We start from the raw sequence: 16593 nt of genomic DNA, 5'->3' as shown, positions 1-16593 counted from the left end.
TGTTGAAGAATATTTAAATCAAATTCCAGGGAAAGATGCAGCTCAAAATGAAATGCAGCTCAAAATGAAAAACAAAACAAAACAGCACAACAAAACAAAACAAAACAAAACAACAATAAAAAACAACAGTATTTCTTTTATTGACTATTTCAATAAAACAAAATGTTAAAAATTACCTTTAAAATTAAAATGAGTTGAAAGCCAAATTAAAAGATATGTATTTTACTTATTATTAAACATCCCAGGGCTGTTCTAAGGTCCAATTGGAGAGTGGTCTGCTGTTTAGTGCCATAGTAACAGAAAGCAGCCTTCCATGGCTATCATTATAGATTATTCATTACATTATTCATCCATATTCTATAACATAAGAGAGGAGCTAGTCTTGGCCTGTCAAATGTGACAGTAGTGTATTTCTTATCAACTCTCCACCTCATGGCTCATTTCCATGAATGTGTCTCTATTGGCTGCCTGACACCGGAGAGCTCGTATCTGATTGGTCAGCGAGGCTGTCCCGCAGGTTCACACGTTGTTCCGATTGGTCACTGGTGACAACCCCGCTGTCTTATCAACACACACTGACATAAGTTCTGTTTTTTTCTTTTCTTTTCTCAGAAACAGACTTGTTCGCCACATTGCCAATAAAAGTGGACGCTCGTTTTGTCCCCTCGTCGCTGACACTGAAAATAAAACGGTTTCATTCCGCGCCTGACGACACACAGTCGGCTGGAGTTTGGACGCACTGAGCTGAAAAGATGCAGACCTCAAAGAGCTTTCGGATGGATGACTTTCTCGCAGGATGGATCGGGGGTGAGTGAGAGCTGTTTGGATCAAATCCTCTGTGGATGGAGTAAAACGGGTTTAGAAATAAGCAGAAACGGATGCAAATTGCGCAGGAAAACCACGGCAGTCTCCCCATACATTAACATCTAGTGTAAACAATGGAGGGTCTGCAGAGAACTCTGAGAGCACCCCCTCCTTTCCCCACACTGGTAAATAAACACTCTCACCTCAAGCTTTTTACCTCTAAACAAACATAAAGCCAGTAATTAAATGTGTTCAGACTTTCCCTGAACGCATTGATTATTCAGAAGTATTAATTCTACTGAAAAACCCCAATTTTTCAAGTGGATCACATACTGTGTGAGGCCTGCCCGCTAGGGGCACTGCTGTTAAGTATGTATCATTTTAAGTTGCACAAACAAAATAGTAGGCCTCTGATACAGAGACTGGCGTTGTTGTGTATTGTTTCTCCTACAAAAGCAATTGATAAAACATGAGCATAAAAAAGGAACAAATTCTGGTTTCAAGTGTTTCATTGATGAAATGAAAGGAAGGATCAGTTAGAAGTTCTACTTAAAGTCAAATTGAAGAACAATGTAAACAGAAACTAAGAGAAAATATGTTAAGACACATTTGAAATACTGTGATGAATGTTGCAAATCAAAGAAGAAAAGTTATGTCATCAATCCGATAAAATAATATATAAAAATAAAATAATACCCCTCAATGTAATAGAGTAAAACTAAAACATCCAGCCTTTTGTGTGTGGACGGGGAGGTGAAAAAAGTGACAGAACAACCAAACTGGCCATTTAAATGCATGTGTTGCCTTTCAGTGAATAAAAGTTTTCATAGTTCATTTAAAGTGTCTGGTATTCTGCTGTTGACCCCCAAGGACCCTGTAAAGGACCCTGTAAAGGTACCTGCGGCACCCCAGGATCCTAGTTTGACCGAGGGTCAACCTCAAGTCTCTAGCATGTAACCTTTAGTCTGAGTGGCTGCATCTTGTAATTTTATCTGCTAACTGAGACTTTCGAATTTGGGAATGTACACAAACATGTTAGTTCTTCCAATCAGGAATCAGCTTTTGGTTGCTGAAGCTGAAAACATGGTTTTTACATTAATTCCCAAATGGTTGCCAAAATAGGAATGTCAGGAAATAATGTTGTAATTAATCCAGAAGACATTAAAGCATTTAATTTATATGATCCATTTTGAGGAACCTTATTTGTCCCTGGAAAACAATATTATTATAATCGAACTGATTTCTTGTGATTCTTGTTTAGAAATCTAAAGGAACATAATACACAGACACTTTTCTAATTGAAAGAAAGAAAGAAAGAAAGAAAGAAAGAAAGAAAGAAAGAAAGAAAGAAAGAAAGAAAATGCTACATTTTGTGCTTTAAATATTTTCAAAAGTAAATTAAAGTTAAAAAACTTGGACGCAAAAAAGCAAAGTTTTATTGTTGGTTTGAAAATACTTACTTAAAACTGATGCATGGATTGATTACAATTGTAAGGGATTTCTTCAGGTTGTGCTTCAGTAAATAATAACTATGGAATGTTTTGAAGGACAAAACTGAAGTCCAGTCACACAGTAAACCTGGTTCTTCTGCTATGTTGTCCTCTGTGTGCTTGTTGGATATGTGGAGGTGGTGAGGAACACACACAATGCTGAGAGAGCAGTTAGAACAGGGGGTTAATAAGGGGACAATGGCTCATTTTTTGCCCCGGGGGCCCCATTACGACATCCAAGTTCGACCAGTCTCTTTCTACATCGCCCCCTAAAGGACAGCTTTGTCTCAACAGAGAATTTTTCTAATGTACTGAAATATGTTTCAATCTCTCTCTCTCTCTCTCTCTCTCTCTCTCTCTCTCTCTCTCTCTCTCTCTCTCTCCCCCTCTCCCCAACAACAAACCAAGAGCCTATAAACTTGTATCAGTGTGTACATCAGTATGTTACTGATATCTATAAAAGGAATAGTGTCAAATAAATTAAAAAAGTTATCTCTCTCTCTCTCTCTCTCTCTCTCTCTCTCTCTCTCTCTCTCTCTCTCTCTCTCTCTCTCTCTCTTATATTCTGTGCTCAAATTCATTCCTTTGTCTATTTTCTTTGTGTCTTGGCTGCAGGAGGCTCCAGCGTAGTCGTGGGCCATCCGTTGGACACAGTGAAGGTATCAAACACATTCCCAAACTCTTAAGAAATATCTTGTCCTGATTTGGAGGTGAATACAAATCTGCAGTTGGTCAAAATGTGGATGTGTGTTTGTTCTTCTTGGCGCCTTCTGGTTAATTGTTGCTATGCAACAGCGGTTTTGTGGTTGCAAAAGGAGCTGATTTGCTGCATTGAACACTTACCTTACCATGTAATTAACAATGAGAAGAACTTGTGCAGCTACACAATTTCCAGTGAGATGTTTTCTATTGTTTTGATACAAAAAAGAGAAGACAAATGCACATAAAAAATGTAATATATGTTCGTGGCAGTTTTGCCTCCATTTGGTGCTGTATTTGAATTTTTATTCAAAACATCTTCTGAGTATATAAAGAGCTGGATGCCTGTCTCAATTCCATCTGTTCTACTGGCGGGTAATTTACTAACATTGTTACCAAAATACATAATGTACATCAATGTAAAGCATGCGGTACAAACAGATGTAAAGATGTGAAATGTTACATGTTGCGTCTTATGAAATTTGGGGTCCTTTTTTTTTGGACCTCTGGGGGAAATTACTCCAACAGTTCTTGTCCAGAGTTGGAGGGGGTCAGCCACAATCTCTCCTGCCCACCAGAGTTTCATCCTCACCGTCAAGTACGCTGCAGCCACTGCCAAGGAGATGGAATGATCCACTGTAGTTAGCTCTTGTCCTTGGCAGTGGCTGCGTCATACCAGAGGGTAAAGGAGGAGGTGAGGAGGGGCTCGATGATGGCAGTGTAGAAGTGCACCATCATTCGCTTTGGCAGGTTGAACTTCTTCAGCTGTCACAGGAAGTGTGTCCTCTGTTGTGCATTCATAATGAGATGATCCCAGGAGGAGGCGGCCACTGGGATGGGTGGTTGTGGAGAGCCCCAGTCTCCCCAGGAGCAGGTGGGCGGAGTCAGGGAGGGTGGTCAGAGGACTGTCCAATTGTTGATGTTTGGTCAAGTTGTACTACACTATTTTCAAATCCTCCTTTCACACAGCCTGTTCAAAGCCTGTTCAAAGCAGCTCACTGTTCAATATTAAAGGTAAAGACACGGATTGAAGGGACAGAGTTGTTCCCCCACAAAGGCAGTACGCCGACGATGATGTGTTATCTGAAATCACACACTGGGGTATTATTTGTAGTTGTTTGGTTCATTGTGAAAAAGTAAAGCGGAGTCTTGAAGTTGTAATCTTATTTTATTATATTGGAATGCTAGGTCAAAGAGGTGCTCCAATTTTACTGTCCAGTACAAGAGGAAATGCATATCTTTGAAGTTTGGACAGAAAAACCCCAGGGTCATGTTTCAGTCTTTTGAGAGAGAGTGATGAAAGTTAATTTAGGTCTATAAGGAAATACTGTACTATTTTGTTGTATTTTGTGATGAAACTGATTGTTTTCTCCCCTCCAGACGCGTCTCCAGGCCGGGAAAGGCTACCGGAACACTCTACACTGCGTCCTCACCATCTACAGGAAGGAAACGGTAATCATTCAAACTTCTTAAACTAATATATAAATGCAGTAGCGATCATACATTTTACATTAGCATGCCATTATTAGCATTGCTGTGTTTCATCAAAGTGCAGTTATGATATTTAGTTTACAGCGTGTGGTGTCCAGTTACTCATTAAGCTTCAGTAGCACATTATTTTTGGTCAAAAGTCTTAACTGGTTTTCCATTCAATTCAGCATTTATAATGTATGTTGGTCCAAATGGACGTCCAAGTGTGTAAAAACATAGGACAGCTGCATCATTAAAATGAGTGGAAAGGTACCCTTCAGTTAACATGAACTCACAAACACTGTCAGAGCCTTTATTTACATGTATTTACATTATGTTATACTGTTTCATAAAACATTACTGATAGCTGATAATTCCATTTATACCCCTTTTTATATCCCTTTTACACATGTACGTTTGAAGTGAAAGTTACAGGTGTTCTGTTATTCTACTTGCCTTATTCTGTAAGTTATTTGTACGCAAATTGCACAAGTTTTTCCACGATTTTCTCCAAAGTTTTCGTAGCTACTAACAAAATCTACTCCTGCCTCTGACTGACAGAATGCACATCTCCTTTAGTTACCATATGGTGCTTCATGGGCGGGGCTAATTGCTGACCTTACGATAGGAATTCCTGAACATACACACGTACATCAAATCAGAGTTTTATGTGGCATTCATGAATCCAGGGGTTTTTAATACGGAGGTGATTTATGTGTAAATCTACTCACAGATTAACTAACATTTCATGAATGAGACCCATGACATTTTGGTTTTGTTGCTTCAGTGATCCAGTTTCGTCGCAGGAAGAAGCTTAAAGCTTAATTTCCATCTTGCGTTCAGTGAGTTCAGGCAGCTTGTGAAGTCATTTGTTGAGGCTTAAAATGATGATCAAGCATCATAAAAGCCTGATCCTGTGTGCAATCTGAATTATTACAGCAATATCATTCCAGTAAAGCAGAAAATGATTGACCAGAAAATGTTGAAACTTCTCTTCTTTGAAACAATGTTGACATTTCCAAATAACTGATCTGTGGTCAGATGGTTTATTCAGGCAGCTATTTCAGCATGTGTCCCCCGCTGAGAGGGAATGCTTCCCTAAAGAAAGCACACTTGGCTGCAACTTTCCCCCATTTTTCATTCTGTAGTTGGTTGGCAAAAGCCAATATAGTCTGAGTATACTTTGGATTTTACTCTAGGTTTTAGTTTCTTTTCTTTGGGTGACTAATCTCTTACAAGAAGTGTTCTGTGTTTTCAGGTCGCGGGGTTCTTTAAGGGCATGTCTTTCCCGCTGGCCAGCATCACCGCCTACAACTCCCTGGTGTTTGGCTTCTTCAGCAACACACAGAGACTTATAAGCAAGTATCGCTATGGCGACGGGCAGCATCCCTGCGGCATGGTGGACCTGACTGTGGCCAGCATGCTGACTGGTCTGGTGTCAGTGGGAGTTGGAGCCCCTGTGGATCTGGTCAAGATCAGACTGCAAATGCAGACGCAGATGGTTCTAGCAGGTAAATCTGTGTTAGTCTTTTTGTTTTGGCCTGGGATTTCTGTTCCCCCCCCCTTGGAAAGCAGAATGAAGAATGTGTTCCTTCCCTTTTCCAAAAAAAAAAAAATGTGAGACATAGTTGCAATCTTGTCAATATGGCAACGTCCATGTGGTCCCAGCTGGCTCAAATAAGATTTTACTTTGGGCTGTTAATCGATGGATGTGGCTTGATCAGGAGTATTTACCATTTGTAAATATAAACCAAAAATTCCCATTTTCTCTGTATATTATGGGAACAGAAAGATAAATTACTTGAAGCCTTGAAGCGATACCGCTTTTTTTCGGACCAAGTACAAACTTAAATTTCAGTACTTGCCATCGCCGAGTAGTACTGAGTACTGGAGTACTTAATAACACCATTACAGTTCTAACAATAACTTTGTTCATCCTTCATAAATTGACTTCACCCTTGGTGGGTTTTCTGAATCTGTCCAAGCATCTCTTTTCATTCATCAAACACATAATCCAACAAAGAGCATGTGTTAAAGTTTTTCTGTGTTTCTCAGTAATATGACATGGGCAGAAAGGAAAAGCAGTCAGGCACAACACAACACTTTCTACAATTTTGGTACTCTAACAACACTACTCGCTACAATATGTATTGTTATGCTGGCAATGGGGATGCTGTGAAGGCCTTCTAGCTCTCCGTCTCAAAATGTAGCTTTTAAAGGTTAACAGTATCCTGCTGTAGTCAGCTTGGATTCCTGTCAGACACAAAGTATTCCAACTCTTCACCACTGAAAAACAGCCAGCATAGTTAAACGTTTCAAACCACTGCTGCAGCATATTCCTCTCTACCTCCGTTTGTCTCCTATGTTTCGAAATGCTCGAACACTCACCAAACAAAGCTAAAACATGGCAAAATAAACTGCATGCATTTAGAGCTGCAGCTATTGATTATGTTTATAACCCAGTTACTTAACTCAGTTCAAAGAACCAACTCTTTGGTCAGATCGTCACCTCTATGCTCTACTCATGGTACAGTCCGAGTCCCCCTCTACTATGAAGCCCATTGGTATCTCTTACGTCCTGCTTGGCAGTTTGGACCCATAACCAGCAGGTAATGTAGATGGGAGCTCACGAAACAAACATTTGGTCAATTAAACTTACACTTAAAACAAAAAACACAGTCAAATTCCTTCTATGTGCAAACATACTTGGCCAAGTAAAGCAGATTATGATGCCTACTGAAATGACTTATGCTAGCATAAGTTAGCAACACAGCTAGGACTACAGATCTCCTGTGCCAGCAGGAAGGAATAAATGATAGAACTGCAAAATCTAGAATAGAGGAACTGAAAAAAAGTGGTTGAATTGATACAATTGAATTGGCACTACTGGCAATAAAAGGAAGCACTAAACTATGCTGAAGTGGTTGTTGAACTTATGACGTGCTGAAATGTGTTTCAGTCAAAGTGTAAATGCTTCATGGAGTTAAGGAGCCACGTTGAGATGTAATCGTACAGCAGTGACTAAGATCCATACAGGAATCCAGGATTATTTCACTTCAAAATATGTGCAACGAATGCTGCAGGACTGGTTTGGAAGTGGAGGATATACATTTAACTGTAAACAAACACATCCAAGGTCAGAGCAGGTTAATGATTACAAGATAAGATAGCACATTTATAACCTTGTATTTGTTTACGGTGTGAAGTTCACAGCTGTCCTCACGTGAGGACTGAGTTAATCAAACACGATTTGACTCTTTTATGATGGGGCAAAGGGCCAGAAAGCATCAGACCAAAGTAATTCCAGCATACCTTTCTGTGATTAATGCAACTGAATTGATCTGATTTGATAAACCTGATACACAATTTAAAGCAGTAAGAGTCATCGCTACAATAAAAATAATAAAAAAGAAATGAGTCATTATAACAGCCAACACTGAAGGTTTGGTGGCTCCGGTCCCAATGGACAGCAGGGGCCCGTTTCACAAAGCAGGTTCAACAAACTCTGAACCTAACCCTGAACTCTGAGTTGACCAACTCTGAGATGGGCAACTCTGAGTTTTCAGTTTCAGAACAGCGGTTTTGAATTAGTTCAGTCAACTCTGAGTATGTAAACTCTGAGTTACGCGCGTGCCTGCCGACTCTATAAAGCCATCATCAATGGAGCTCCGATACTACGATTCACCATGGCAACGGGGAGAGCATCATTAGATATTACTGAGTGTTTATGTAGAAAACGAGCTCATCCTGAGAAAGTGGAGCAACGTAACTGCAGCAAAGTAGCGATAGTTAGCGTGGCAGACAATTACTGCCCGATCTAATGTGTATCACTGAATGAAACAGTCTATTGATCTAGCACAGCGACACTGTGGTGTAATGGTTAGCAACGCCGCACGCGGCGCAGGCGACAGTGGTTCAACTCCCGTAGTTCACAAAGTAGCGCACTGAATGAATTATCATTTTCATTGGGTGTAATCCCCCCAGGCACAGAAAGAAAGTGGCGTCAGTTAAAAATTAAGCATAAGAATATTGCGCAAATACGTTGACTAAGGCATATGATTTTAATCATATTTCACATATTAAACAGTAAATATAAGCAGGTATTTCAACACAGGAATGTACTTAAACATTTCATAAATCTCCCGTTCGCAAAAACACTACCTCCGCAAAGAATCTGGTTGCGGATTATGTCCGCGATATGAAATGTTGAAAATGTCGGAGAATATTGTTTAGATAATATCTAATGTGATTGGAAGGAAAGGTAATCAAAATTGTCTCCCAACGCAAAGCTGCTAGAATCACTTTTATTTCCATATCGATTAGGTTGACGATGAAAGGACGGCACATTTTTTCAGAGTTGGTTCAGATTCCGGAAAAAGGCGGAGACATGTAGGGAGAAACTCAGGGTTTGTTGAAGCAAACCTGCTAGAGAGCAGGTTAGGTTCACAGAGTATGTTACCCGGGTAACTGACTCAGATTTATGCTGAACTGGCTTTGTGAAACCGAAAAACCAGAGTTTCCCTCATCTCAGGGTTAACTAACTCAAGGTTTTTACTAAACCTGCTTTGTGAAACGGACCCCTGCTTTGTGAAACGGACCCCAGGTCAATGAGTACAGCAAGGTACTTAAAAGTTAGACATAATGTTTGAAGGGATCTCTTTGTAACCTTGCCCATTGGTTTCCTCAAATCTTTATTTTAGTGTGGAGAAACAAACACCCAAGTACAAAATAGTTCTGCTAAAATGAACACAGACACCTTAAGAAACGTTTAAAATGATTGTTTGTGCAGAAAATGTTTAAAACATCAGGAAAAACCAATCAGAAGCTCAAATTCAAAATAGTTCTTCCAAGAGGGGCCAGTTTCCACTGACTTTTCAACAAAGGAAACAGACCATATCGTACACCAATAGTTGCAGGAAATCAAGTATGCTGCTCAAGAACGTGCGCGTTGCCTGCTAATCACATTTATTCCTTTTCCACAGAGAATTTACACCTCGCCGGCAATGTAACGAACGGCTCCAACATCCCTCTGAGCTCCATCAACATTTCTGGCCAGAGACTCTACCGAGGCCCCATCCACTGCATTGGCAGCATCTTACAGACTGAGGGCCTCCAGGGCCTGTACAGGGGGGCCGGGGCCATGATCCTGAGGGACGTTCCCGGATACACGCTCTACTTCATCCCATACACCATCTTCTGTAACCTGCTGAAGTCAGACAACACGTCCAACCTTCACCCTGGTTCCATCTTGCTGGCCGGAGGACTAGCAGGTAAATGTCCAGCTCTTTAGCATCACCAGAGTCCCTGTTTATTAGGTGGATGTGTGTATTCTTCAATAACGTGGAGCAGTCATTGGTTGCCCAGGCTTGAATCTCATTTAATTGAATGATAGCTCATGAGACAGTTCATTGCCCATATGATTCATGAAGGGCTTAAAAGTGCTAATGCTTTGTTTTCTTTGGGTTGGAACTGAAGCCAGTTGTGTTGGTAGTGAGCGTCCCAATCAACGAGGTCTCACCAGACTTTTGGCGACCCCCTAAAGCTAAGGTGCTCCTGGGGAATGGCCACACGGCGGCTGGTGCCAAGGCCCACACATAGCAGTCACTAGCTATTATGTTCCCCCATTTGGTGTGTTTAAGATAATTTACTTATCACTTCCCATCATCTCTATGTAATCATAAACATTTCAAACGTGAGTTGTCTGACTGAAATGGAGACAAGCTGGAAGGGCGCTGTGGTTCGATTCCCAGCTCCTCCAGTTGAACAGTGAATGATAATTAAAATGAGTGCTGGATTAGATCCTGATGGGAAGCCGGTACCTTGCATAGTGTGTCCATGTCCATTTTATCTTACATAAACAGGGAAGAGGACATGTGTCATTAAAAACCCAAATTGAGTCGTGTTTTCTTAATAACCGAAGAGTGCTCCTAAAACCAGATATTGGTTAATCCCCAAGTATTTCATCAGAAAATGCTCCATTCAGAATAAGCCCTAATTGAGAATATCCAAATGGAATATTACGTTTACTTTACCCATTACACATTTATAGTAATGTCATATTTGGCATGATAGTTGAATATGACTGTACATGCAACGTAGTCACTGTGTCACCAAGTTAAAGCCGGACGGCTGCAGATCCCACCAGGCCTTTTAGCCACTGAAGCCAACACTGGCCTTAGAAACTCAACCCAGCTTGGCATGGTCTCAAACCAGCAGAATACCGTCCCGGCCAGTCAGCAGCAGCTTGGGAGCAGGGCTGCAACTAACACGTATCTTCATTGACTCTGCTGTGCATCTTTTGATTCATCTATACATCTTTAAGTCGATAAAATGTAACAAAAAAACAATTAAAGCCCAACACAGAATTATGGAAGCTTGACTAAAATACAAAATAAACCCACGTGTTCTGTGAGCTTTGTCTCTATAGTGGGGCTGTAAATACACATGCTGATTATGTTATCGATTAAGTAACGATTACTTAGTAAGTAAGTAAGAACATTTTGAAAAATGCCATTATAATTTACCTCAACATCTTTTTTTTTTTTTTTTTTTTTTTTTTTATTTTGCCTTTTTTCCTTTAATCAGAAAAACTTCGGATCCTCACAGTGTTTTTCTCAAGCCTTCATGTTTTTAGAGCTGAAGCTCTCCGCTGATTTGTGGTGCAGCAGTGTGTCCACTTACAGTCGGCCTCGTGCTTCAGCTCCAGTGAATATGAGCCGTGTGTGCGGTGGATAAACAGTGTGGACATAAACACGCTGACTTGCTTCCAGATGCAAGCTGGCAACCTATGAACGAATGTGACCGAGTCAGCACACTCTGAGAGAAAGCTGAAATCAGCTGTGTGTCATAAATCAACATGTTGGGATCTTTAGCCTGCCTTTTGGGTTACTCATAGGTTTAGATATCCTCTGAGTTGTAGGAAAGACGACAGTGTGTGAACAGGGGTTGTGTAGCAGGACTACTGATTAACAGATGAGCAACGTGGACATTTTTGACCCAGGCAAACATTAGGACTGAACGCAGGCTGTGCTTTCAGGCTGTTTTTTTTAACTGTTTACCATCCACACATTTGGCTGAAGGAGGTGATTTTACAGCATTTTATTTAAAGTTAAACATTTCCATTTACAGCCTTTTGATAGCAGTTTCTACCAATCCCTCCAAGCACATATTTCATCATGGACCCGGTTACCCTCCACATGTTAAGCAGTAGCTGAAGGCTGCTCCTCTCTTCTTCAGGGTCTATTTCCTGGGTGACGGCCACGCCCGCCGATGTGGTGAAGAGTCGATTGCAGGCCGACGCTCAGTTGCAGAGGAAGTACAAGGGAATCATACACTGCATCATCCACAGCTACAAGACAGAGGGCGCACAGGTGAGCGGGGCCTTCCTTGTTCTGAAAGAGGAGTTTGGTTTACAGCAGAAACCGAATGCCATCCGAAAAACGTACAGTGATGCTGTCACGTGTGACGGGATGCATTTCAAAAGTTTAATCCTCGAGTGCAGAAAAGCAACAGCTGATACGTTTGACAGGAATCAGCATCATGTTTCATTCACCATCCAGGCATCAGCTCTGAATATCTGCAGCTCTACATTAGAGCTACATTAGAGCCTCGTAAAAGTGCTGTGATGTCTTAAAGACTCGGATTATCCTCCACACTTAACATACAGACAGGAGCACGAAGCGTCTGCCGTGTTTTGTGTTAGGAAATCGAACATCCAGGAAAAGGAGCAGAAGCGCTGCTTCGCACAGCAGATGGCATTTTAACGAGTGGGACTATTTTTCTGTCCGACATCCACTAATTAAAGTGAGGTGCATCAGGACACGCGTGGCTTAAATCACCAATTTCCTGGGGAAAACCCAGAAAGCAGATGTTGGAGATGTAGTTTTTGCAAAAATGCATAATGAGGTCAAGTCAGCTTGATTGTCCTAAACATTGTACTACAAAACATTTGAGAGTTTATCTACCGTTACATACTGCAGAGGGCAGGCTGATATACTATTCCAAGGCTGATATATGAGTTACCTCTTGCCTCAGATAACCTCCATCTCACAATAAACACGTTACCCAGGCGTTCTATAGCGGCTGTAACAGATGGTTTCATCGTTTGGAGGTGAAACTGGAGAAAACGGTGTTCCCAGAACTTAAATCCCCCGAAGTGTCCCGGACCACATGATTTTGTCAGCGAATGAAAGCTCAGCGTCCAGACGAGCCTCTTTTTAATCAAGATGATGTTACAACATCAGAGGCCACGGCAGCATCAGATGGTGTCATTCACTTGACATGGAGGGAGCCAATCTTAAAAATATAGATCAGGTTATAGTGAAATACAGACGGAACACACATAGTGATGAGGGCCTTCAAACATGATAACATAGTGAATTAAATACTTGACTAATGAAGTACTGAATATATTCTCATTTAATTAAGAACTTTAATGCAAAACTAATCCGATTTTCTGACACATTTGAGTTAGTGTGTGTATCACGATGGTTCGATACATGATTCCATCACGATAAGATTGAAAGAGGATACATTATCAATTTGAATTATTGCCCAGCCCTGGTTTTCATGAATAAGTGACACAGCTGTTAAAAGGTGTATGATAGTAACTGTAGATGTGTTGCGTTAGTGGAGCTCACATCAGGTGATCAGTTGCAACGTGGGCATCTCGCAGAGTTCACCATGTTCATAATGCCAACAGGTTGCCAAATGTAGACAAACTATCCAGACATGGAAGCGCTTCAAGAAGTGTTTTGGCAGCAGTCATGAGATCAATAACAGAAGGTCATTGGTGTTTGGTGTTTGGACTGAACATGATGGTCGCAGATCAATATGTCAGGTTATTACAGGACGGACGTCTGATAGCAGCAAGCAAACAATGATAAGCACAAGTAAACGACTGTTGAGCAAAACAAGTACTTAAAGTGACCAAAACTGATTTACAAGCAACTTAATTACAAAGAAGTAAATCTCCATATAACCTTTAGTGGTGGACCTAAACTTGAAACTGAGAAACCTGGATGTTTTCTATGTGATTTTCTATCTTCAGATCTTAATACATTTCTTATGGTATCCTTTGTCTCTCCATGCTTTTCTTCATTAAAAGTACCAAACATAGAATAGAACTTGACAGTTCGCCAGCCTTAGCCAGCAGCAGGTTCATGTGAGTGTCAAAGAAAAGCACTATTTTGAAAAACAACACTAAACATATGAAGTCTATTATCCTAAAATATAAGTCACTAAAACAGTTTGTTCTTCTGTACAGGTTTTCTTCCGCGGGGCGTCGGTCAACGCCATCCGAGGCTTCCCGATGAGCGCCACCATGTTCCTGACCTATGAACTCTCTCTGCAGTTCTTCAGGAGTCTCTAGGACAAAGAAACATGTCGTGGTAAAGAAGGAATCATTGGTCTTTATAGATGTTGTGGGATTTATCAGTACGAAGGGAGCTGCACAGGCTTTTAGAAAGGATGTCACTGTCATTTTCAACACAGCTAAATTTAACATTTTATTTTGATTTAAGTGGCAATTTGTTTCAGTTCAGTTTCAATTTCATTTGCATTTTGTTTTGTTTTTGTCAAAATTGTCATTTGACTGGTTCCTGTGTAAATACTGCATTGACACGTTTAGAATATTTCTTTCAGCTTGGAATCAAAGTGAAAACTAGGAGTGTTTGTCGTGAATGAACGGCTCTTCTGTACTGAAAATGATGCATCTATCCATTTTATTCTCACACGTTGCCTTCCAATGCACATGGACTGTATGTGCATCCAATGTTACCATCCACTTGAATGTTTGCGTTTCTTATATTAAGAGAAGCAAGTTTATCCAGTTAATTTTCACTTCACGTTGTCATAAACCTTTTTCCTACAATCATGTTGGTCATCTTGAGAAGGTCGGCTAGATTTAAAAAAAAAAAAAGATCCAACTGAAGAAACCAGCCTGTATTGCTCAGCCTTCCAATGAAAGTAGCTAGTGGCTCTTTTCAAAGTCCCGCCACAGATTTTTATTTATTTATTTGTCCGAGCATTTGACTTATTGTTATTGCTATAAGCTATTGCATTACAGTTACATTATATAAAGTCTGTAGCATAAATGTAGGATGACTAATCTCAACATTTACAGCTCATGACTTGTAGAAATGAGATCCACCCAAGAAAAGAAATCATTACTTTTGTGGATTTCAATACATTTAAACTCAGTCCTGAGTTTGTAGATAGTAGTAGTAGTAATAATAATAATAATAATAATAATAATAATAATAATTGTAGATGTTAATCAACAGTTGTTCTTATTTTGGAGTGAATGTCTTCAAAGAAATGTTTTTGCCTAATAGCTATATTTTTAATATTTGTTTTGTTATGTAAATTATTGTAAATATGAGAACTGCCATTCCAGGTGTATTATTGTAAATAAATAAAGCTTTTAAACACATCAGTGTCCCTGCTGAATTCTCAGAATACGTCAGTGTGAAGTGGAGTGACGGCCTGTCATGTGTTAACGTCAGCCCTCTGCCTGCAGGCCTGCTGATAAGAGGCTGCACCTAAGGCCACCGTCATAACAACAGTTAACTGTGTGCTCTGTGTTTGTGATGTTACACAGTGTCCACTAGATGGCAGGGTTTTACTACACAACGTCACGCATTCATTCATGTCATAGAATGACGAGAATATCAGAAGGGACTTTTTGTGTTCACATTGTTGTGATGTGATTACATTGTTAAATGCAACTGGTTGATAATGAAGAGTATATGTAGGATTCCTGAAGTCATTTTAAGAGGTATTCAAAACCATGTTCATATATTTTAAGACTAAAAACAATTTATTCCCTAGAACGCACACACTTGAAGTCTTTGCTATTAAGCTACTATATTTATATGATTTTTGATTATTTTATTTTGTTATTGTCTACAATCATAAAGAAACGTAGTGTGGTATGCCATAAAGTGTGAGAAAAAGTCATTGTATGTCCTCATAAAAAATGATTTAAAAAGTTATAGTACCATAACATGTCTAAATAAGTCACGAAAAATGTCTAGTATGTAAATAGTAAAAGTAATGAAATAATGTAATAATATAGCGACTCAAAAAGTAATTAAAAGATTAAATGTACAGCATGTCAAAACATATCATAAAAAGTCATAGTAGAGCTTTTAATATCAGGTAAGGCCTATTATGGCCTATAACAGTGTGATTATAGAAGATGTATCGGCAAGACAAATTGATATACATAGCACATTTAATACCCAAAATGCTTTATTATGACACAAATGATAAGAACACAAAAAAAGTAAGTAACAAAACAACATATGATAAAAACAAGAAAAGCATGATTCGAATGACGTTGAACGATTAATGGACAAGAAATAGAACTTTTAGGTTGATTCGGTCAGGTTTGGTAACTAATGTAGTGATGTGAGAACTGGGCCTTTGGGCCCAAATACAGTGAGTTAGTTCTCACGTAACTGGAGAAAATGTATTTTCATAGAAAGTATATCATACAAATGTTACAGGTTAAGTTGTCGTAAAGTATGTGCCAAATAAGACATCACATCAGTGTTTTATGTCCAAAAAAATTGGCGCATATAGTATAGTATTTCATAGAAAGTCACAGTAATGTGTCATAAAAGTCAGAGAATGTTATGTCATGAAAGGTCACAGTATAGCATGTACTGCAAAACATAATACAAAAAACTATGTATAACATGTCATTAAAGTCGTAGTATGTCATAAGAAGTCTATGTACACTATGTCCAAAGAGTTAGTGTCATAGTTTCAATGTATGTCATGAAAATTGTCATTAAAAAATCCTACTATACACGTATATAACAGAAAATGCAAAGTATGCCATAAAAAAGTAATAGTACCATTTTTCAACAAGTAATTCAAGTCACAGTAGTTTGTCATCATCACCTGTGTTCCTTTTTCTTCTCTTTTAACAGGAGAGGCTGATGATGCTCCAGGTAGAAATGCTGTTCACAGGAACAGGACTTCTCCCTTCTCTGTTGACACAGCTGCTCATTTATTTGCTTCAGACAGTTCCACACATCACTGACTCCACATTTGTTTTGGTTAATTTAAATAAATAAATGTGTATGTATTATTGTATTTTAACCTCCTAGTTTTGTTTCAG

At 39.6% G+C, this 16593-nt stretch overlaps 1 protein-coding gene across 1 annotated transcript; it reads left to right on the top strand.

Annotated features, from left to right (window-relative positions):
- Nucleotides 1-616: 616 nt before the first annotated feature.
- On the top strand, nucleotides 617-14714 carry slc25a48 (solute carrier family 25 member 48). Its single transcript, XM_084009094.1, has 7 exons — nucleotides 617-807; nucleotides 2910-2953; nucleotides 4374-4445; nucleotides 5722-5974; nucleotides 9446-9733; nucleotides 11700-11833; nucleotides 13729-14714. The coding sequence occupies exons 1-7, from the start codon at nucleotides 753-755 to the stop codon at nucleotides 13831-13833; spliced, it is 951 nt and encodes a 316-aa protein (XP_083865220.1). The 5' UTR covers nucleotides 617-752; the 3' UTR covers nucleotides 13834-14714.
- The last annotated feature ends 1879 nt before the right edge of the window (nucleotides 14715-16593 follow it).

This window comes from Eutrigla gurnardus, assembly GCF_963514095.1.
Source record: "Eutrigla gurnardus genome assembly, chromosome: 5".
In the NCBI taxonomy this organism is placed as follows: domain Eukaryota; kingdom Metazoa; phylum Chordata; class Actinopteri; order Perciformes; family Triglidae; genus Eutrigla; species Eutrigla gurnardus.
This window is presented reverse-complemented; position numbering and strand designations above follow the sequence as displayed.

Excerpts from the sequence above, each read along its gene's own strand:
- slc25a48 (XM_084009094.1), top strand. The coding sequence starts at position 753 with ATGCAGACCTCAAAGAGCTTTCGGATGGATGACTTTCTCGCAGGATGG. Across the intron at positions 808-2,909 it reads TCTCGCAGGATGGATCGGGG|GAGGCTCCAGCGTAGTCGTG; the intron begins GTGAGTGAGAGC and ends TCTTGGCTGCAG. Across the intron at positions 5,975-9,445 it reads GACGCAGATGGTTCTAGCAG|AGAATTTACACCTCGCCGGC; the intron begins GTAAATCTGTGT and ends CCTTTTCCACAG.